This window comes from Aythya ferina, assembly GCF_964211825.1.
Source record: "Aythya ferina genome assembly, chromosome: Z".
In the NCBI taxonomy this organism is placed as follows: Eukaryota; Metazoa; Chordata; class Aves; order Anseriformes; family Anatidae; genus Aythya; species Aythya ferina.
In genome coordinates, this window is record NC_140299.1 from 50,520,619 (window position 1) to 50,542,986 (window position 22,368).

At 38.0% G+C, this 22,368-nt stretch overlaps 1 protein-coding gene across 1 annotated transcript in view; it reads right to left on the reverse strand.

Annotated features, from left to right (window-relative positions):
- MEGF10 (multiple EGF like domains 10) overlaps positions 1-22,368 on the reverse strand; it is a 103,046-nt gene that overhangs the window by 72,553 nt on the left and 8,125 nt on the right. The window contains exons 2-4 of the mRNA XM_084505324.1: positions 18,965-19,066; positions 4,063-4,189; positions 868-969 (exon numbers count right to left, since the gene is read on the reverse strand). Coding sequence (XP_084361450.1) covers positions 868-969; positions 4,063-4,172 — 212 coding nt within the window. The 5' untranslated portion in view covers positions 4,173-4,189; positions 18,965-19,066. The remainder of the gene's footprint in view (positions 1-867; positions 970-4,062; positions 4,190-18,964; positions 19,067-22,368) is intronic.

Genomic DNA, 22,368 nt, shown 5'->3' on the forward strand with positions numbered 1-22,368 from the left:
GATATCTCAGAAATATCAGAGATAACAGAGATATCTCGGAGAATTCTCCAGAAAGAGACCTTTATTTATCTGTTGATGTATTTAATAGTCTTGTGGGTTCCACAACAAACGTTATTTCCATGGTTGGACAGACAGCAGTAAAGTTAAGGATTCTGGCTGCTTAACCAAATCACAAACTAGAGTATCATTGCCTTCACCATTAGCATCCCCAATGGAGACTAAAGTGTGGCAAAACAAATCCATTTCCCTGATCACTACTGGTGTCAGTTTCCAAGGAGAGACTACTTGGGGTTTATCCTTACAAGGGTGAGTCTGGTTTCTGGGACAGTGTTGATTAAGACAAGAGAAGTGCTAGTTAAGACACTTGAAGATGTCTTGAATATCTCTAAGGATATGGTTGCCCTGGACATGATCCTGGGCAACCTGCTCTAGGTGGCTCTGCTTGAGCATAGGGGTTGAACCAGATAACCTCCAGATGTGCCTTCCAACCTTCTTTTTACTTCCTTTTCAAGTAACACACATTTTCCCCAGAACATAAGGTTCAAAGCAGCAAAGTGTCTCATGAAGTTTTTGAACAAGTGCACCTGGTAGGATCTGGAGAATTGCACTTCATGCACTGCATGCTTTTTTCCTAACCTGTTCTTTTTCTGTCAGCCCTCAGTAGGGTGATATACCCTGACATGCTAATTACAGATATGTGACTTTGCTTGGATCAGACATTTTTCAGTTGACTCAGACAATCAGTGCTACACAAATAAGTCACTATAAATGAAATATCCTATATGCCATGCTTGATTTTAGCAGACACAAGGTCTCTACACATATCTACAATATCAGCAGTTTGACAATTTAGCAATTATACATCACCTGTGTCGTGTGCACTTAAACCAGTTTAGGATGTCAGTACAGCTGGTGTAGTAAATTTGATCAAAAGGATGTGGATATGACTCTTGCACTGTGACTGAATAACTGGGGAAAAAGAGAGAGAGAGAGTGAACAGATTACTGAGCAAGTCCTTTACAATACAGTGATTTTATTAAGTCTTTAACAAAGTCCTAGTAAGTAGCTGTAGTTAGAACAGATAACAAGGCACATAACAAGAACAGATAACAAGGCACACCTTTTAGGCATATCCTGTAACTTCTGGATGTACACACAGTCATAGCACACTTAGCAATAGACAGTCATGGCTTTGACAAATACTTCTTTGCTTTCTAAGGTGAGGAGTCTGCTAAAAAGGTGCTCCATAAGCCCTCACAAACAAAGTTGTTCAGTCAATTTCAGCCTAATGCTGTCTGTTACAAAAGATCTATTATAGTCTGCTATTGTTTTTAACTACTATCTAAACGCTACTAGTTGTTAATTTCCTCTTTAAAAAGGGAGGCATAAAATATGTATTAAAATTCATGAGGAAATGCTTAAAATAAAGGTATAAAAAATAACAAAATATTCATATGCAACAAAACAGCAAGTGCAAGTTTAGGCTAAATATGAACCAGCTAACTTTATAAAATAGAATATATGGATTGAAAGGGTTTTTATCCACTGAGGGAAGAAAAACATACATGTAGAAAGCAATCATGTCTCTGTGTAATACATTTGATGAAATGGCACTACTAGACATTTAAAGAAAAGTAATTACATTTAAATTCTAAAAGCAATTGTTGTCTCGAATGAGCAGCTAACTGAAGCAGCAAGGCAATGAGATGTGTGGCACATTTTCTCCTGCTTTACAAACATCACTGGAGAGCTGAAGAACTAGTTAAGAGACAAGATTATATTTATTCTTTTGTCATACAAAACAGAAAAATCTCACAGGATTTTCTGAAAAAAATATATATATTTTTAAAAACTGTAGCTGTATCCGTAATAAAACATCTTCATCGGTAGTGGAAAGGTCTGTCAATGTACTTACATATACAGGTGGGTGTTAATATAGAAGTACACCCACATAATAATTACTGAAAACAGATAGGACAACTGTACCATCCAACAGCCTGTTGAGCAATCAGAAGTTATAAAATACTTAAATGTGTACTTTTTCTTGTTTTCTGGCTAATTTTGAACAGAGATTTTTATTTACTTATTTATTTTATTTATTTATATTTTGGTCAGAAGTACTATACTGAAGACCTATTACTTCTGCCTGTCAAATTATGAATATAGTGAAAATCCAGAGCCTCCAGAGCTGTCAGTGGGGCCAGAGGAACACAGCCCTGCTGCAGAAGGGAAAAATATTGAATCACCCTAGAAAACTCTCGCACAGACTGTTTGTGCTGGCAGTCCGACAGTCCTTGGTTGCGTAAGGGGGTTAGAAAATATGGGAACGTGTGGTCCGTTCCTGCTGTAGTGCTGGTTCCTGGGAATAGTCAAAACACTTGCTGAGTGCACAGCCCGTCTGGCTTTTACTCACACTTTGACCCCCTCAGCACCTACTACAGGGTAAAAGCCACAGTCTCCTCCTCCTAGTGTCATCACCTACACTTAGAGAAAACATGTCCAGATCTACTTACTCGTCGCTGCCCAGCACTTGCTCCCTGTTTTCCCTATGCCCATATAGAGGCAAGCATCCCTAATCTCTCCAGCTGTCAGAGCGAGCCCGACAAAACGTCTGCGCTTGTTGTTGGACACGATGCTCAGCCCATCCGCTCTTGCTGTGATCGCAGTTCATTTGTAAAGAATGTTTCATGACAGGGCGGGGTAGGTTTATTTAAAGGATATAGTGCTGCCAGTGACAGCAGCAGCAATGAACTGGGATCTGTTGGTTTTACTCATTCGTAGCTATGTTCCCCTGCTGCCTGCTCTGAGACACAGCACAGATCTTTCAGTTCATTCAACAAACTGGAAACACTCAATGAGTGTATTTTCTCTTCTGTAGACTTTAATTACTTTGTTTTAAAATACATTATGTTCTATATATATATATATATTTTTTTTTTTTCCATGTTGCTTTCACTATGCTGCTTCTTCCCTCAAAAAAACACTTACATGGATAAAAACAGTTAACAAATGATACACAACATGGAGTAGTATCAGGCTTGTTGTGTTTTTCCTAACCATGGGTATCTAGTCTTGTGCCTGAATATTGTAACCAGGTATTTAGTATGGTAATTACTTCATATACACAATTTCGTATATGCCAAATTGCATACCAAGAATCTGCTCTGACCTTTGCTGCACATAAGCTAAAATAAATGGCTGGGGGAAGTCCTTAAGTACATTTTTTGATATACAGACCATAGAAATTTAAATACAAGTTTCAAATTCCTCTACAAAGATTTAGCCCAAACAATTGCAAATATATGTACAGTGGCTCAGCAGCATTTCCAGAAACTAAACATAAAAAACAATTTACCTCCAATGGAGGAAATACTTATGGTCTCAAATGAACAGTTAGACTGTCTCAGGGGTTAGCTGATCAGTCATGGGCTTAATTAAATAATAATAATGAGACATTCAGGCTGGTTTCACTACTATAATCTTTGCTCAAGAAAACTACAACAAATGCTTGTGGTTCAACCTCTCCTACCCACTGTGAGCAATCCACTTGCAATTAACCTGAAATTGGGTGAACAATTGGACTAACTAAACTGATGAATTTATAGCTGCATGTTATAAATTTCTGAACCTCATCAAAAAAAAAAAAAAAAAAAATCTTAATTTAGATTCCAGTAATGTTGAAAAAGAAAGAATCAGCATAATCAAATTTGGCCAAACTCCAATATGGCTAATTATATTTTGCATATGTAAAAGCTCCTTTTCACTTAAATTGAAAAAAGCTATTTTTGATTTCTTTCTTGTCCCTAGACAGTTCTGTAATATTACTGGTGCCACTGTTGTGTTTTTCCTAACCACTACTGCAAAGATGGCTGCACTTTAACCCACTGTGAAATAGTCTTTTAGTTATGCATGAACATACCTTGCCCACATGGTTATGCAAATTTTATTCCCAGATCATTATTTAACTGAAAGTTATAAATCAATTAAAATGTAATAAGCAAAACAAACCAAAACTTTTACAATCAGAATTTGTGTCAAGTCTTACATAAAAGAAATTATTACCTTTCCCAGTGGCTACACACATTTGGATCTTCAAGGTTCAAAGATAAAGTTATCCCCACCCAATGGTACAGGAATATGACAGGAAAGCCAAAAAAGGAGTTAAGAACCATCTTTTCAAAAAGGTGACCTGTAAGAAAATATTTATATATATATATATATATATATATATATAAAATACATTAATTATTACATAAACAATAAAGGAGCCAAAACCATTGACTCATTTTATTAGGCTATGCATAAAATCAAAGGTTTAGTGATATATATGAATAGGTACTTCAAGAAACACATGAAGCATGCCTAGTGGCAGCAAATACATGCCCATTCTGGTAGAAGAAGACAAATAGAGTAATTAATGCAAGTAGCAGGGCAGCCAGCAAGTCCTACCGCATTGCAGGCGGCCAGGGTCAGTCTGTTTAGAGATGGCTCATACATACCAGGTAACAGAGCTGCAGTTTTAAAACAGATTGGCACTTGCTCAAGACCACAAGCGTAGAAACACCTCTGCTCAAGGTTTTGCTGATAACATGCCACCAGAAAGCCTAAAGACCACTTAACCAAAATGCTACACCATTAGCATTTTGGTTAAGTGCATAGCAGCACCAACTTCTTAAAAACCCCAGATAAAGCCCCACCTCAAGCAGCTTTAATCCACGTAGCACCATCTGTGAAAAGCTCACCCCCAAATCACACAGTGACTGCACATCCCTAGAGATGCCAGAGCACTGAGTATACTTGGGCCACCAAGGGGGTGATGCTCGGGAAAGGCTGTACTCCGACACCGGGGCAGTGCCTCAAACCCAGGTGCCTCTCTGGGGAGACGCAGCAGCGTAATGCAGAGAGATGGATGTCAGAGGAGCAAAAAGCAGTGTTATAGGATTCTGTGATGGGTGCGTGTGTGTCTGTGTGCTATTCTTTTACGCAAATGTATACGTGAAATTATATATATATGCATGAATGCTCCTCAGTTCTTCAAGATGTTAAACATCATTATTAGTAGCTACAATGTCAGCTCAGGACTTGCTAAAAATGGCACAGTGCCTTTTACTAACTAATAATTCCCATGCAAGCAAATTAATCAGTCAGGGGAAGGGTTTAAATGACTTTGCTTTAAATTGTTAACAGACAGTCTCACATTTTATTCTCTAGCGTTACTGCTCTTTTAAGTTGAATTCCCAGTATAGTTTGCATAAATATCCCCTTCTATGCCAGTTGTACAATTCCCAAACAGAAAAAGCTTTCTGCTCATAAAAAAGTTACTATTATAACATAAAAATCTAAAAGATTATCACAGTACTTTGACTGGGTCTATCTTAGTTTTCAAGCAAGTGATTTCATTTGCATACCAAAACACTTTTAATCTAACCTACCATTAGTTCAAAATTGCCAGAATGAAAGCTGGCAGAAGGTAACCTGTAATGATTCAAACGTCCCTTTCTGGGAAACATTTGACCTCTTATCTTCATTTTCACACAAATTTTAATACTGGTTTCTGATATCACACCAAAAATTGAGATAATTGAGTGTAATCCATAGGATAATAAAAAAAATAACTTCTAATTTTATCTTCTAAATATTTTTTAACAAAAATAACATATTTTTAACAAAATAAAATAACTAGGAAAAGAAATGTCTTACTCTAAATATTGCAGTACAGAATAGAGTAAAACACACCAATAATTAAGACAAAAAAAAAAAAGTCCACTTATCCATGAAAATAAAGAGATGTAATAGTCTTACTTTACAAGCACTTATTCAGAAGTCAACATAAAAAGCTCACCAAAAAAAAATGAAAATATTATATTTAAGATATCTGAGGACACAGAGATGATCCCATTTTGCTAAATCCCTCTTGAAAAACCATGGCTGCTGAAGGACATTTCATGGTCTATAACTGTTTCTGTGCACAAACACCGCATAGCAGTGTCGTCAATGTGGAGCAGTTTAAGATGGAATAAAAGCAGCTATATTTTCAGTTAATAATTTCAACGAAGTGGTGATTTCCCTCATTAGAAATATGCACTTTGATTATGCAGACTATAAACTGTATTTTCTTTTTTTCTTCTTCTCAACTTCAGTAACTTTCCTTTTGGATACATTTAACAAAATTTAAAATTAAAAAAATAATAATTTGCATGAACCCCCTAGTGTAAAACTTGATTGCATTCCCAATCTTTTGCTTAATTATTAAGGAAAATCAAAACAGAAAATCAGTACCACTGATTAGCATTGCTAAAGTGTTTATATTAGCAATAAAAAATGCAGATGACTGATTTAACTCTTGCTGTCTGCAGTTGGCACTGAGATACCCTGTTCAGAGATTCACTTTTCTTCTTGCTTATTGCTTAAATCATCTCACCCAATACAACATCAGTGTCTTCACTGTCTAAATACTTACATGTATACATAGTACCTGTGGTTTCAGTACTAAAAGTGCTCATGCTGCAGAATGCTTTCTCTATGTAAATCAATGATTAGTTCAAGTATGAGGGAAATAGTAATTCAGGCTAAAACAGAAAGCTCCTCCAACCTAGTACAGCATATATTTATAATTCACATCCCCAAGCCATAAACACTTTCTACAAGTCATCCAGCCCTCTCCTGTGAGAAGCACTGTTGACCTCAATGAAGAACAACTTCAAAGAGGCAAATGGTTGTTCCCAAACACTCTCTAATATCCAGCAACATGTTTGCATATACAAAAAAAAATGACACTTTTGAAACTGTATTTAAACAATTAAACAATTTAAACAATTTGTTTAAAGAATTTAAACAAAAAGCAAAATTATAGAACCGCTGGCTAAGACGATATGGCAATGACCAAGTCATAGGGAAACTAGCAAAATTCATATTCCAGTCATTTGGATTGTTAACCAGCATGTGCAACTCTCTCAATCTATGACTTCAACATCTAACTGAACACACAATTAATTTAACTGAGCCTAAGGTGTTTTACTGCCAGGTCTTTCTAGTGTTGTACTCTATAGTGTACTATTAGTACAGTGCACAACAGAACACATATATCTAAACAGAGCACTAAAATCTTACTGCCCCTTGACATTGTATCGGAGGAAAAAACTTTAGTTGACAAAGCTGCAGCTTTACTCCCATTTGAGCAGGATCTTTAAGGCAAGGCCTGTGCAATATGAGGTCATGGTCTGTTTAGCTCTGAGATGTCTCTGTCTCCACAAACTTTAATACAGGTCCGTGGTTTTTAAACTCTAATAGGAGAACAGCCCAGCTGCATGAAACATCTGCAGGTTACCCCCATGCATTTCTCTATTCCTATTAAATCAATTTAGCTAGTGATATCTCTATTATATCAAATGAAGATATTAATAGTAATCAAAAATAGTCATAGTAACAAATTTTTCTGATCATCCCAAGGCATATTAAAATTACCATCAAGTTCATTTTTAAGATGGTATAACAGGTGTACAGTTATCCCAAAAATATACTCCTACAAATTACAGGTATTCACCTAAAATATGTTTGATGAATTATATTCATCCCACTAGTAAGCAGATGGCAAAGCCTGTATGTGTACTGCATAAACACAGACAGTTAAACCATGCTACACATGATCTGAGATTTGTAGGCACCTTCTCTGTGACTGCTGCCAGTTCTGTACACTTTTTTTTTCCCCGTACAGTCCAAAATCAAAACTAGAAAAAGAATAAACAAATAAAAAATAAAACCAAACATTTCTCCTCCATCTACTGAAAACGAGGTCATGATTTCAAATGAGTTTCTCCACCTACCCCAAGCAGAGCTACAAGCAGAACACAGAGCACACAGTTCTCCCTTATGTTGGTCTGCACAAAAGGTAAAAAAAAAAAAAATAGGTGGAACTGGGGGTGAAGAGGGAAACAAAGCAATGCAAAACATGAAAGTGAAGGTTGCTCAAGGCTGTGAACAAATATTTTATGGTCAGCAAAATCAAGCACTGCTAGTGAATTAAGCAGGATTAGCACTGCATGAGCAATAGAGAATACGATGATACAGTTGCTAACATGACATAATGGACCCAAGAGCAAGGGAAATGCTGACGTAGCTTTCTCATTACTGTTGCAAAAGCGTTTTTACTACTCCAACATAAAAAATGCATCAAGAACATACAATATAATTAGAGGAAGAACTTCCAGATAGTAAGAGCTTTTCATACTCTGTGATGGTGTATCCAAGGTTTTACAACACTCATTTCCATCTTTCTGCAGTGATACAGCAGAAGTATGTCAAATAATGTTATCTGGGCTGTAATCCAATGGGTTGTTTTTAATTATGCTAACATTGAATTATCCTACATATACAGCAAATACTATTTAAAAAAAAATCTTCATTCTGTCCACTCCCAGACTGAATCTGTAAACTTCACACTCATTAGTGGAGACTCTGTTGCTAGTACCTCTGCCTTCACCACCTCCATACCATGACTAAGCCAGAGACCCAAAATAGGCTTAATGACTGCTAGTACCCACTAGAAATTACAGCTCCAGGTAAGAAAAGACTTTTTGTAAAGATTTTGTGGTAAGTTCTTTGGTTCTTCACTTCCTATTTAGTGTTTTCCATAGCATTATACTATTGTCACTCTTGAGGTTCAGCTGCTCTATCAGAGACACCCACACACACCCACAAACAAACAAACGAACAAAAGTGACTTCTTGTATTGATTACATTTGAAAAATAATAGATGAAAAATAGGAGGTGATTTTTCTTTGGTTGTCAGTTAGATGTGGTGTCACATGAAACTTCACCCATAAAACAAATATGAACCAACCTTAATGGCAGCATTATCACACAGAGCCTAGACTGGCTGGAGAAAAAATAAAATAAAAATAAAAATAAAAATAAAATAAAATAAAATAAAATAAAATAAAATAAAATAAAATAAAATAAAATAAAATAAAATAAAATAAAATAAAATAAAATAAAATAAAATAAAATAAAATAAAATAAAATAAAATAAAATAAAAACCACAACAAATGTAAATAAAGCAACTGTCTTTTCTTGAGTGCTCAAAATATGTCACTCCAAAGGCATCATCCCCAGTTAGGGGAGTGCAGAAGAGACCAAACTGTAACTCATCTGGCAAGGCTGAACAGAACATGTATGGAACATGCTTGACAGAACATGTGTGGAACCTGGAGCTAAGTGATAACCTGATAGGGCCCTAAACTGCAGGACTCTTTCACACCTTGATGATCAGAGATGACAAGAGGCCCTTTCTTGGTGCAGCTTAATCAAGTTAACTCTGTTAACGTGTGCTTCTTAACTTTTAAGCAGTAATGCACATCCAAATGTCTACTGACTGACAGGCCACTTCAGCCACATGCTTAATGACAACCTGACCTTGCTTGCTGAATATGCTAGATGTGTGACTAGCCATGACATGTAGTAACCCAGACACCAAGCAAGTTGTCCCCACAAGAGAGGATGTTGATTTCCTGATTCCACATCCTACAAGACCAGAGTTACTTAGTCCCTCCAGCCTTTCACTCCTTACACATTTATTCTTCCAATGGCTTTTTCATACCAGCAGTGTCTAGGGGGATGGTAGCCATTTACACTAGTTAACACAAGTTTAACACCAGTTAACACAGCAACCCAGCAATGTCCCAGACACCCTTTCTCAGTTGTTAGTAGGTCTTGCATGAAGACACGCATATCCTTAAGAGTCTCAAGAACAGCTATATCTCAGACAGAGTCTCAAACTTAAAAACTAGCGTCTTTAATATTCAAAGTGAAAAAAATGAAAACTTTCAAGAGTCCAAAGCTCTTTAAAACAGACCATGAAAATTTAATGGAAAAAAACATGAAGTTAGGCTGATATCTGTAAAATAACCAAATTAAAGGCTGAGTGTGCTGGAAAAATTCTCCTTTATGGGGACAGATGTTTTGCTATTTTTTTCAAGGGTAACATTATGAAGAAAAACAAATAATGAATCACTGTTTTTTAATTCAGTTACTTTTTATTATTATTTTTTGGTCTCCTTTTAATTATAAAAGTTCCTAAAAAAAATGAGGCTTACGTAATCCTACTAATTGTGTATATGTATTGGCCCCAATGGTTCCAATAAATTCCAAATCTGTTGGTCATTTCAAGTGAAGTTAATGGAGGGAAAGAAGTCTTGATTCACCAGGTTCCAGAGAATCCACTGACAACCCATGTCTGCAGATGACCAGGAATTATTTGCCCATAAGTCACAGAAATGCCTGATTTGGAAGCTATAGCATCAGGATCCTTTAACAATATCATTTCATAGCCTGCATGTCTGAACTGCTTCTTCTAAATAAATAAATAAAAACAAAATAAAAAGAAGACTAATATGTGATTTTATATTAAATAACAGAGAGAACTTGTTAATTTGTGTTTTGGAGCACCTTCTACTTAAGCGTGAAAATCTTCAGGTGGGAATCTGGAGAGGCTGGCTAGTGTCACATTGTATATTGCTCCAGACTTCAATTACAAGGACGTTTCTATTTCCAGAATGAAATAGAGTAACAATGCATGTTGGAAGAATCAGAAACCTTTAACCCTCAGCAAACTTTCAGCTTTACACCAGCTGTGCCACCCAGTGCTGCAGCACGGTCCAGACAGCTGGAAACCCTGCAGCACTGCTGCCCAGCATCACACTGCAGTACAGATACAAAACACAGCACTGTTCCATCACTGTCATGATACTGGTAGCTTGTCCTGAGCACTTGGGGCTTCCCTGCAAGTCACTGAGCAGTATTCTTCACAATATACAACCTCACTGTAAACAACTAAATGGGCGTTTCCCTAGGATCTTCAGGCCTCCTGAAAAATAAGACTCTCTTTGGTTCACCAGACTCACTTACTGCCATGCAACACGCTGACTGCACAGTGAGAACTTCCACAGGCGTTAAGGTGCCAGGGATGATACATCCATTCATCAGTCCCCTTCTCCTCCCTCAGATCAGTATTAAAAGGAAAAGTAAAGAAAGTTCAGTGGAAATCAAGTTTGCATGGGGCAAGGAGGCATGGTAAAGAACAAATGCCAGCATGCCAGATCCTTTGCAGATGGACTCATTATTATTCCTCTGGGGCAGGCTGCCAAACATCACAAGCATGGGGTCATTTCACTGTAGCTGTCATTGTGCTCAGAGCACTATTCGCATTAAAAGTTGTGTTGTTTTTTTTTTTCCTTCTCTTTTTCTGGGAAGATAACAAGTACAGGTCTTTAACATGCAAGCTTGTGATCATTAAGGTTAGTCATAGCACATGGAACTGTGTGAATGGCACATTGAACATGTTTAAAGATAATTCACACAGGAAGCTGAAAGGATGAATTGTTAACAAATAAATCTTTTGGCTAAATGTGCTGTCCACCTATTTTCTACTCAGATGAAAAGTTACCAAATAAAGACCATTAAAGCTGTCTAGAATCCAAGCCAAAGTATCTGAAAAGCACACTTTCAGAAGATGAAATGTCAGCTAGAGCATAAATCCTGATATAACTTCTTTTAAACAAGAAACATGAAGTGAACCATATAAAACTATGTCAAGTAAGTGTACTTACTATCTTAGTATCTATTTCTGCTCTGGGTATCCCTGGAGAATGACTTATTTAGTTCTCATACAAAAAGTAAACAAAACAAAACCAAACAAAAAAAGAAGGAAATTCCTCAATATGTTTAATGTTCCTTCATCCCAAGCCAAATAATGTAACAAGAGTAACTGATGGACAGAGAAGCTACATGTGAAATGAGGAAGTACAAACAAATGGAAATTAGTTCTGGGAAGAATTTATAATTAGCCAGTTTTGTAAACACAGATCACTGAAAATCTTAACAGGTTGTGTCTGTATGTTGATGGCAGCATTGCCTCAGGGTCACTGCAACCTGCAGCTTTCACCAGTGGAGAACCTTGGTCTCTCTCTTCCACACAAAGTGAAGTGCATACAGGAGCCTGTCTTGCCTGATCTTTCTCTCAGGTTTTGTGTAGCTGTTCAGAGGTTACCATTTCCAAGCAGACCACCTGAACACAAGCAAGCTGCTACACCTGTTTGTTGCCTGCACCCTCCAGCCAGACCTTTGAGGTCCTCCTCCTCTCCTTCCAGCCCCTCTCACAGCATCTGAAGGCCCCATGTCTGGCCAGCTGCTCCTGGGGAAGCCACCAACCACCTTTTGGAAGAAAGCAGTGGCAGGACATAGGAACATGCAGGAGCTGGGATTTGGCTGGTGCTCTCCCCCGGCTGGGACGATGCCACCAGTGCAGGGGGCTGCAGTGATAGGGGGACAGGCACCAGGCGTGAGTCTGCAGGGCTGGCAGGCACGGGACTGTTCAGAGATGCACCAACAGCTTTCAGTCCGTACACAGATGGCACCCATCAGCCCTGGGCATCCTTCCCAGTGTGGCTGTTGACAGATAACAGAAAGCAAATAACATACATTTTAAGAAAGGCTATACACTACAGGAGTTGATCTAGAAGCTATATCCAAACAGACAGACTTTTCCCCTCCCTTTTTCCTTTTTAATCGAATAATGCACTCCTTCCTGGACTATCAGTCTGTATATTAATCCCAGTGCTGTTTCAATAGTACAGGTGAAGGCTGAAGCACTAAGGTCTATCCAGATTATCCAGATGCATTTGTTTAGGACTAATTATTTCTAAATTTAGATCACTGAATTTTTAGCATAGTCCCTTTACCAGATAACATGACCAGACATCTGTTTTTTTTTTGTTTTTTTTTTTTTTTTTTTTTTTTTTCCCCTAAGGATATTGAATTCATGGATGCAACTGTGAAAACTTTGTGGTTGCTGACAAGTTGCCTGGCACAATCCTGTGGTCGCCTTAATACACCAATTCCCTGGTTCCACTTATGCGGAAATTTTAATTCATGGTTTTACCCTCTCTTGACTGTAGCTTTTGTGAACTTTCTTTTCCTTTTATCTCAAGTACCAGCCTTCCAGACATTGTATCCAACTTTTTGCCAGTGCATAAAGGAGCACAACCACAAGACTTTGAGCTTCCTATGCATTTTAGGATCCATTTCAAATGTGTTCATCTTCATGTAACAGTCTTTTGCTTTCTTGTTTCAGCTCTCTTCAAAGACCTCCTCTGTTGTTTGTTTTTTTTCCTTCCCCCATTACATACACATTCTCTTTTTCCACATACATTGCCCTCCTACGTTAGATTCTTCTCCTTTCCTGACATAGCCTCTGTTATCACTGACAAAAATCTTCAGTCTGCACTTCCCCACACTTGCAACAGCCTTTCACTGGCATTTTCACTGAAATATTTCATAATGTTTCATTATGAACAACACAGGTATAAACACCCTCATTTGTTTATATTTCTACTTGCTAACAACTAGCTGTAATTTGTGAATAAATTTGTTGGTAATACTGTGTCAGTACACTTATATTTTTAAATCATCCAAGGAAATGTCATTTACATATGACACTTTAGCAAACAAAATTGTTATTTCAGTTAACTCATGTTTTCGTGATTTAGACTGAGCATTTCATTTCTGGAAATTCTTATCGCATAACTTTGTTACAGTCTTCAAGTTTCAAAGGAAAAAAAATAATTCTGATGCCAACTCATTTTAACAGTCTATGTAGCTTCTCAACATTTTAATGCAATACTCACCAACTTTTGTTTTTAATCTCCAGCAATCTATTTCAAAACATATATGACCTGAACAAGAGTCCCCTCCCCACAACAAAGTAAACCCAAAACATTCTGATAAAAGAACAAGGAACTTTGTGAAAATAACTTCCTTCACATTTCATTCATTCATTTCTTTCACATTTTGGCTTTTAAAAAAGTTAGAATGGATACTACAATGGGAAAGTACTCCTCCATTCTTTCCTCAAAGGGGAAAATGGAAGACCATAATGCAAGACCAAATGAGCCTGAATAATTCTATTTAGCAAGCCCACAGTTAAAGGAGTAAACCCTACTCCCTTAAAGTCAAAGGCAATTCTTCCCTGAACAGCTTTCAGTGAGCCTAGGAGATAACCTGCTGAGGCTAACCTACAGAGTGAACAACATGTTGAGACCATGGTTACCACAGTGAAGTGGCTTAATAACAGTGGGAGCTCCTTTTAGTGCATCTTTTGGATTTGTTACTAAATGGAATAAATGGAACAAGATATAGACTAACATGCAAGATCAGGCCAACTTTCCCATCTTGTCATTTCACTTCTCACTTATTTTCCTTCACCACAGCTACTTAACTACATCTGAAGGCCCTAAGAGATGCTGCCAAGTGATCACATCATGTCCATTTATAGTGGTTCGTCACTCTACCTCATTGCCTCTGCTCCCAGGAGAGCATGGGCAAGACTTTGTTTTACTCTTAACTGTATGCCCTTCGTAAAGCTTATGAACATCTGCAGTTCTGAAAACAATGCTTGCATGTGTAAGCCTTCTCTCTAAATAATCCCTGACCTTTACTTTAGACTAACTTGTTTGATTTGTACTGCTCCTTGACATTACTGGGTAACGACCTGGATTGGTCATATTGCTCCATCTGTAGCCTGTAATATCTGCAGATATATAAATAACCAAGGGGTTAAGGAACAGCTGATCATTTAAGACACCTAAACCCAACATTTCATTATTTAAAAAAAAAAATAAAATAAAAATCAAACTTAAAAATATATTTATGATTGTGTAATTTTAGTACTTAGGGTTCCTATTTGTCAACAGAGAGGAAAAGATAGCCCTGGAGAGAAGTTCAGCTTGGCCTATGGGGTCTAGAGGTTTTCTCTCTTCCACGTTTGCATGCATGAACACCTGCACACATCCACACACACTGGTGCATATATATAGATGCAGGTAAATGCACACCGACATATACAGATTCACTGTACTACTTGCTAACTAGATGCAGCTGCAAGGCAAGGTGCTGTGCATTAGGGAATAAATACTACTTCTAAAGAAATAAAGCTGCTACCCAACACTAGTGACTGGTAGTAATAAAGCATGTTATTTCCAACAATAACAAAGTAAACAACTGTGCATTTTATGCATAAAAATATTTTGATAATATGAAAGTAATTTCATATCAAAGTTCCCAATCATGATTTGTATCATTTTCAGTTTTCTCTTACCTCAATTTTGAATACACTCCAAATTATTACATTCTTAAATTCATTTATTTTAATGATGAACCAGAATCTCCTTTAAAAAGAGTTCCTGGTTCATCATTAAAAGAAACTAATGAAGGCAATTGCCTTAGAAGCTCTAACAATCAAAAGAAGACCTTTCTGGTTTTAATTAATATTTCTTTCAAGATAAATTTTCCTATTAAAATATGTTAATTCACTTTGGTTCCAGGTTATCTGAAACCTTCCTAAAAATGATGTCTGCTGCTAATTCCAGCTGAAAGCAGTGTAATTTGAAGCTAGAAGAATCAAGACTGCATTTTTATTAACTTGAGCACAAGGTCTTAAATCCCTCAAATTGTTATCCTTTAGGACACATGTTGCATTCTTTAAATCTGTACCTCTTTGCAGTATGGGTTGTAAAAGGACAGCAGTAGCATGAGCACATATCAGTCATTACAAAAACGGCCTATTGATAGCATTGTCTGACAAAGCACCTTTAGTAACAAGGCACTCTATTCAGAGATCTAATTTTTGCAGACATTTGTATGCCAAACTCAAAGAATCTCTATGATGGTGGGTTTAATGAGGTACTTTGTCATTCTCTGTAATAAAAATTAAAAGACAGACAGAATTCTTCAGCTTAATTGCCACATCTGTTATTAGGCACTTCACTGTGATTGACTGGAGTGTATGTGTCAGAGACCATGCCAGAAAACAGGCAAACTTTGTAAGCAGAGTTATAACTTATAGCTCAACTGGTATTAACAGCATCTCTGTTACAACTTCTGCTGCTACTCAGTTAAAGTTACAGGAACATTGGCCTTGATTCAGACATTCATCAGAAGAAAAAAAAAAAAAGAAAAAAAAAGTGCTTTTTTAAAAGCATTTGCAACATTCAGAAGGAAATGCAATGGCCATTTGAATGTGTGAAAGTGTCATCTCTCATTAATTAATGAGCAATATAAGCAATCCGTAGAACCAACCAGGACAAAATTTAACATTGAGTAGTACAACTGCTGTTTTAGTTTGATAGCAGATGAGCAACCAGCTGAGAGGACAGTGAAAAACAGCACAGAATTTGCAGAGGGATTGCACAGTCACAGTCAGGGAGCTTCTAGAAAGAAAAAAAAAAAAAAAAAAAAAACATGGACACTCTCCTCTGATTGGTGTGGAAATTTGGGATGAAACCTGAATTAAGTCATGAAACTTCTTATTCCCTCTGAAATACAGAGCAGCCCAACAGCTCAAAGCTGCCAACATTTGCCAGGTCACTTGGCTGACTGCAGCAGTGATGCCCCAGGCATCTTAACTGGGCACTTCATGCAGGGGTAGCAAACCTAACTGCAGTTACACAGGTAGGGTAAAAGCCCATGTTAGTGGGAGCAATCAAAGCAGCCGCCCTGAGGAACTGCCTGATGCTAGGAGGAAGCACATCCCTCCTCCTGCCCATGGCAATATGCTGGATGATGCTGACAGCTGACTTCTTATAACTGAAGACTCAGTTTCATGGTAATGACACCTATGACAACTCCACACCTAGGCTGGTGTATGACCACTGTTACAGTGTTTTTACTACCAGCTGATACTCTTTTGTCTCTAAAATCCAAATGATTCACATCTACTAGTCCTGACATAGCAAAATGACTCAGCTTACTCAGGCATTCTCCCTCAACTAACTGCTCTTTTCCAATTTCACACAGCCTTTTTACTAAATGCACAGAAATGTATGTTGCTATTGTTACCAAGGAAGATGGACAGGCCAGCTGCTATATTGCTTAAAATTGCTTCTTTTCATCCAGTTCATCCAGTAAGGAGCAAGGGATTATTTGACCTTCCTTACTGATTTTCTGCTCTGTGCTAGCAAGTCAGAAGAGAGGTAGGAATGCGTAGAAGAGCAACAAAAACTCTACCAATATCCGTTGCATCCTCTCCTGAAAGGCACCAGGATGTCCTTATGTTGAAAGCCAAAAAAAAACCACTGTCTACCATGGGCTGGGACAAAAGACAGTCACTTCATCCAACCCAATCTATCAGCTGCCTCATGAACTAATCCATGAATAAACCTTTCTTCTCTTTGGAGGGCAGACTGGGACACTCCAATTCACTCCCTCCATGACAATAAGTGAACATTTTTTGGAAAGTCTTCCTCACTGGCTGAGATGAGCCAGGGCAGATGCTCTCTGCTACTGTCTGAAGGTCTTTGTTGTGCTCTCAGGAGTCCAAGGCTGCTCCAGACTACAAGGAGTTCCAGCAAGTTCCTGTGTAGTTCTCTACCTTGCAGGTCTTTTTCTTCTTATGTGCCTTTTGCAAATACCTGATCTCCCTTATTCTCTTTAATTTAGGCTTCACTTACTTAAGCAAAATTACTTTTAAGTGTATGTCATGAAATAATCTTGCATATTGTATTTTTATCAGCATAACTCCCTTCGAGTTCTACATTTTTTCCAACACTGTAAGGCTTTTTGTTCTCTAGGCTACTATCAAGAAACACACTGTGTATACAAAGTATTTAAACTTCTGTCTAGATGTTTTATTTAATTTCATAAAAGGCATCAACAGTAGAGCAGAAAATAGAACTTAGGTCTCCTAGTCCCTGTTTTCAGGCAACCCTAAGGACTCAATACCTCCAGTATATTATTTTGCCACATTGTGCATACCATGTCTGTAGCATCATTATTAGAACCTGAAAAGACAGGTTTGGGGCTACTGGGCATTCACAAATGAATCACTGCACAGAGAATCATGACTGAGACAATTTTTAACAGATTTGGTTTGTCTCAGAAGAGGCCAGTAATGTCCCCTTATCTATTCACTTTTGCATTTCTGTGTTTTTCCCAATGGTGTTCTTGTTGTAAACTGCAATGAAGAAAAACACACATACATGCCTAAGAGAAAACCTTCATGTACTGAAACTTTGGTATTTCCCTGGAGACAGGCAATACAGAAGAAAGCAGGGTAATTTTTGGAAGTGTGGTAAGAGACTCCCACAGGAGAGGAAAAGGAAGCTTCAAGTATGTCCTCACATGCAGCCTCCACAGATGTTTCTGAATTCCACTAAACATATTTGGAGTGACTGCAGTGGATTTCTACTTCATTCCAACAGCTTCCTACCAAATAACAAGAAGCAGAAAGCTAGGAATTTTTTACATTTCTCATTGCCAGGAGAAAAGCATTTCCTCCCTGCATCCCAATACTACTTTAGCAAACCAAACCAAACCAAACAAAAATCTATTTTCTGAAGTTGATTCACTGTCAAAATAGAAATCAACTTGTAAAAGGGTGGGGTGTGCATAGAAAGCTTGACAGTTTTCAAAGACTGAAAAAAGAAAAAAAAAAATCTGTATTTTAGTGGTGCAGACAAGGACTGCAAATTTGGACTTTTTTCCAAATCACTGCATCCTTGGAGGTTCACTTCACAACTTCTGGCTGTTGTTATTCGTACATAATGCAAATTGGCATAAACTAGCATTGAGCAAGAAAGAGTTGAGCACATCTTGAAAGTGCATTAAAGTTACAGAACAACAATACCATTTCAGAGATATGACCAAGTCTCCTGGCTCTCTGAAATAGGTTATGGAGATGGAAAAATCAACTGACAGCAGCAGGGATACTTACAGTGAGGAATTATATTCCTCGCTGTGCTTTTGTTTTGGTTTTCAACAGCTACTCACCCAACCTGCTTACTCAATAATTAAAATTTGATTATTTTGTGAATTCATGGTAGCTTGCCCAGAACTACTGAAATTCACTTCTGTTCAGTGCCATCTTCTGTCTTAAAGTGGTGATGCCCCGTTGTATACCTGCACAGCAATACTTACAACACCTAGCTCTGCATCCAAAGTGACTCTGAAGCACACAGGGCACTAATGATGTTATGCGTCCTCAGCAGAGTCCATCCCAGAGTTGGCAATGCAGCTCTTCTATAAAAGAAAAAAATAATAATCTGGTAAAAGAGATAAATTGTTCAGGGTGTGGACGCAGAGCTGGGATTTCTGAATGCTCACATGCCTGATAGCACGTTACCCAGGTAAAGTGTGAAGGTGCTGCATTCATACTCCTCACCTCATCTACTGATTTCACTTGAGCTTTAACTGGTTTACTCGATGCCAGTGGGAACACCAGGCCATCGGCCTCTGTTCTCTTATGTCTTTTATTTTAGAAGAAATTAAAATAGGTAAAATTTAAAATACATATATTTGCAGACAGCATAAATCTTCATGACATGTACTCCTCAATTTAAAATACACACTTCAATCTCACTGGCAGATACCCGTCAGAAACAGTTGTTATTTACAATATCAGTCTGGGGAAAAAAAAAAAAAAGAAAAAAAAAGAAAAAAAAAAAAAAAAAAAGATTAAAGGATCAAGTTACTCTTCACTTCTAAACAAGCCTGGCCACAGCTGTACACCAGCTTCTGAGCAACTGCTCCGCAAGCACACAACAGGGCTTCTGTCCTCCCGCAGGGTTTGCTCGGGTGACCCACCCGCATGTGGCGCAGGCCTGGGTAGCACCATGGCGGGGCAGGCCAGGCTGTGAGGTGCAGGGGCCACGGAGCCCTCGATGCTGGGGTGTAGTGCCCAGACGACCTCCATGCCGCCCATGGCAGGGGATGCGTGGGCACAGGGGACTGAATCAATTTTTCTCGGATTTTTCTCAATTGCAGAGGCAATCAGGGAGGGCTGACAGTTCACAACAAGGCCCCACAGGCCAGGCGTGACTGATAGGTACAGCGCCCATGCAGGCCACCAGTGCCCAGCTCTGTGGAGAAGATCAGCATGCTCCAGAGGGGGTGGGTTTTGGCTTCCAGTTCTTCTGCTTGTAAACAAGACTTTGAGAAACTGCAGTTTTCAATATTTTTTCTTTTTTTTACACTATGCCAGGAAGGCAATCCCAGGTACAAAGCAGTGGCAGCACCAGACTGGCCAAGGGCTTTGCTATGTCAGGAGAATAAACTATTTTTCAATTGGCACGTAAAACAATCATTTGGTTAACCAGAACCTGCTATGACAATGATAATAACTAAGTACATTATAATAATTATTATAATGTGTGTTACTTGGTCATCTCTAAAGAAACTGATAATGCACTCTTATCTACTTTTTTATTTCTTTATTTTTCCCTTTGTCATTTTTTATTTTTCTATATTGGTATTATTGTTGTAAACCATGATAAAAAAAAAGCACACATATATCAGAGGGCGGGCGCACCTCTCCTACAAAGACAGGCTGAGAAAGCTGGGATTGCTCAGCGTGGAGAAGAGAGTGACTCTGGGGTGACCTCATTGCTGCCTTTCAATACTTAAAAGGGTCTTATAAAAGAGGTGGAGAGCAACTTTTTTTCTCAGGCAGACAATGACAGGACAAGGGGAAAAAGGTTTTAGACTAAAAGAGGGAGATTTAGATTAGATGCTAGGAGGAAATTCTTCACTCAGAGTGTGGTGAGGCACTTGAAGAGGTTGCCCAGAGAAGCTGCGGATGCCTTATCCCTGGAAGTGTTCAAAGTGAGGTTGGATGGGACCCTGGGCACCCTGGTCTAGTGGGTGGCACAAGAGAACATGCCAGGGAATTGGAATTAGGTGAGCTTTAAGGTCCCTTCCAGCTCAAGCTGTTTGATGATTCTACGATATATGCCTAAGAGAAAACTTTGATGTACTAAAACTTTGGTTTATTTATATATTTTACATATTAGTATTTATTAAGAAAAAAACATATATATAATAAAAGTATAATAATAGTCACCAAGCATAGTATTTTGCATACTTTCAATGCATCAGAAAATTCCAAAAGATTGGGGGAATCTGACAGCATCAGGCAGGACTGTGGGATCTTATGTCATGAAAGACAGTGACACCAAACTGTATGAAATAAGCGAGAAACATACAGTGCCATCTCAGCATTATGCCCTACCTCTAATTTTTAAAATACATACTCAAATGTCCTGCTTTTGTGGCCTCAGAAACAAACACAGTACAGACAGATGTGATCTTAACAGAAAAACATACTTTGGACATGAGTTCATTTGTACAAATCCAAATGTTGGTATTTGAAAACAATTTCCTCTCACTGAGAATAATGGCCACATGAGAAAATGGATTTCAAATTTGAAGAGTCTTCTTGCTTTGCTGTTTTTAGGAACAGGACAATTTCCTGTTTCATATGATGTGCACTTTAAAGACATTAGAAATGACATTATAATTGAAGAGATTCTTATGCACACAAAAAAAAAAAAAAAGAAAAAAAAGAAAAATTATATGGATAATTAAAATCCACTGCAGTAAAAAGGCTGTGCTGTGGCCTACAAACATCCTTTAGTGGCAGCACATACAGAGGTCACAAGCATCATTTCCATGGCACTTGCAGGAGAAAAGGGAAACCCAGCTCCTACACAGGCTGTCATCCTCCTAACACAGTTTAAAAATATGGAGAAGTACCAAATCCTTTTCTTGAGTACTGTTTGGGGAGAAAAAACACACACCTCCTTTCCTCCCGCCACCAAAAACAAACAAACAAAACAAAACAAAAACAAACAAATGAAAAACCAAACAGCCTATTAGCCTATTTAGCCCTGCTTTACTATTGGGAAGCCTTTATTCATCTGACTCACTAACCATTCATCCCAGCAGGTTTCTTTATCAATGGGATGAATTTCTTGGATGCCAGCTAGGCTGTATCACAGAATCATAAAATCATTTAGGTTGGAAAAGATCTCTAATATATCTGGTCCAATTTTTAAGCTGGCACCGGCAAGTTCACTATTTAACCATGTCCTTAAGCACTATATCTATATGTTTTTTAAAGACCTTCAGGGATGGTGACTCAACTTCCCTAGGCAGCCTGTTCCAATACTTCACAACCTGTTCAGTGAAGTATTTTAATAATATCCAACCTAAACCTCCCCTGGTGCAACTTGAAGCTATTTCCTCTTGTCTTATCACCCACCTGGTGCTTGGAAGATGAGATCAATCCCCGCCTAACTATAGCCTCCTTTAAAGTAATTGTATCCTCACTATATATTTTTTTCTATTACAAAAACTTACTAAAATACATAACTTAAGTATCGAAGAAGCTGGTCAGGAGTCTAACTATGCTCGTCTTGATCCCCAAAACCAACACCTCCTGGTATTTTCCCAACAAAACTCTTCAGTGTCCTTCATGTGTACTAAAGGCACAAGAAAGAAGCAACAAGCACCAAAAAAATGTCCAGGGGTCAGGTCAAAATTAG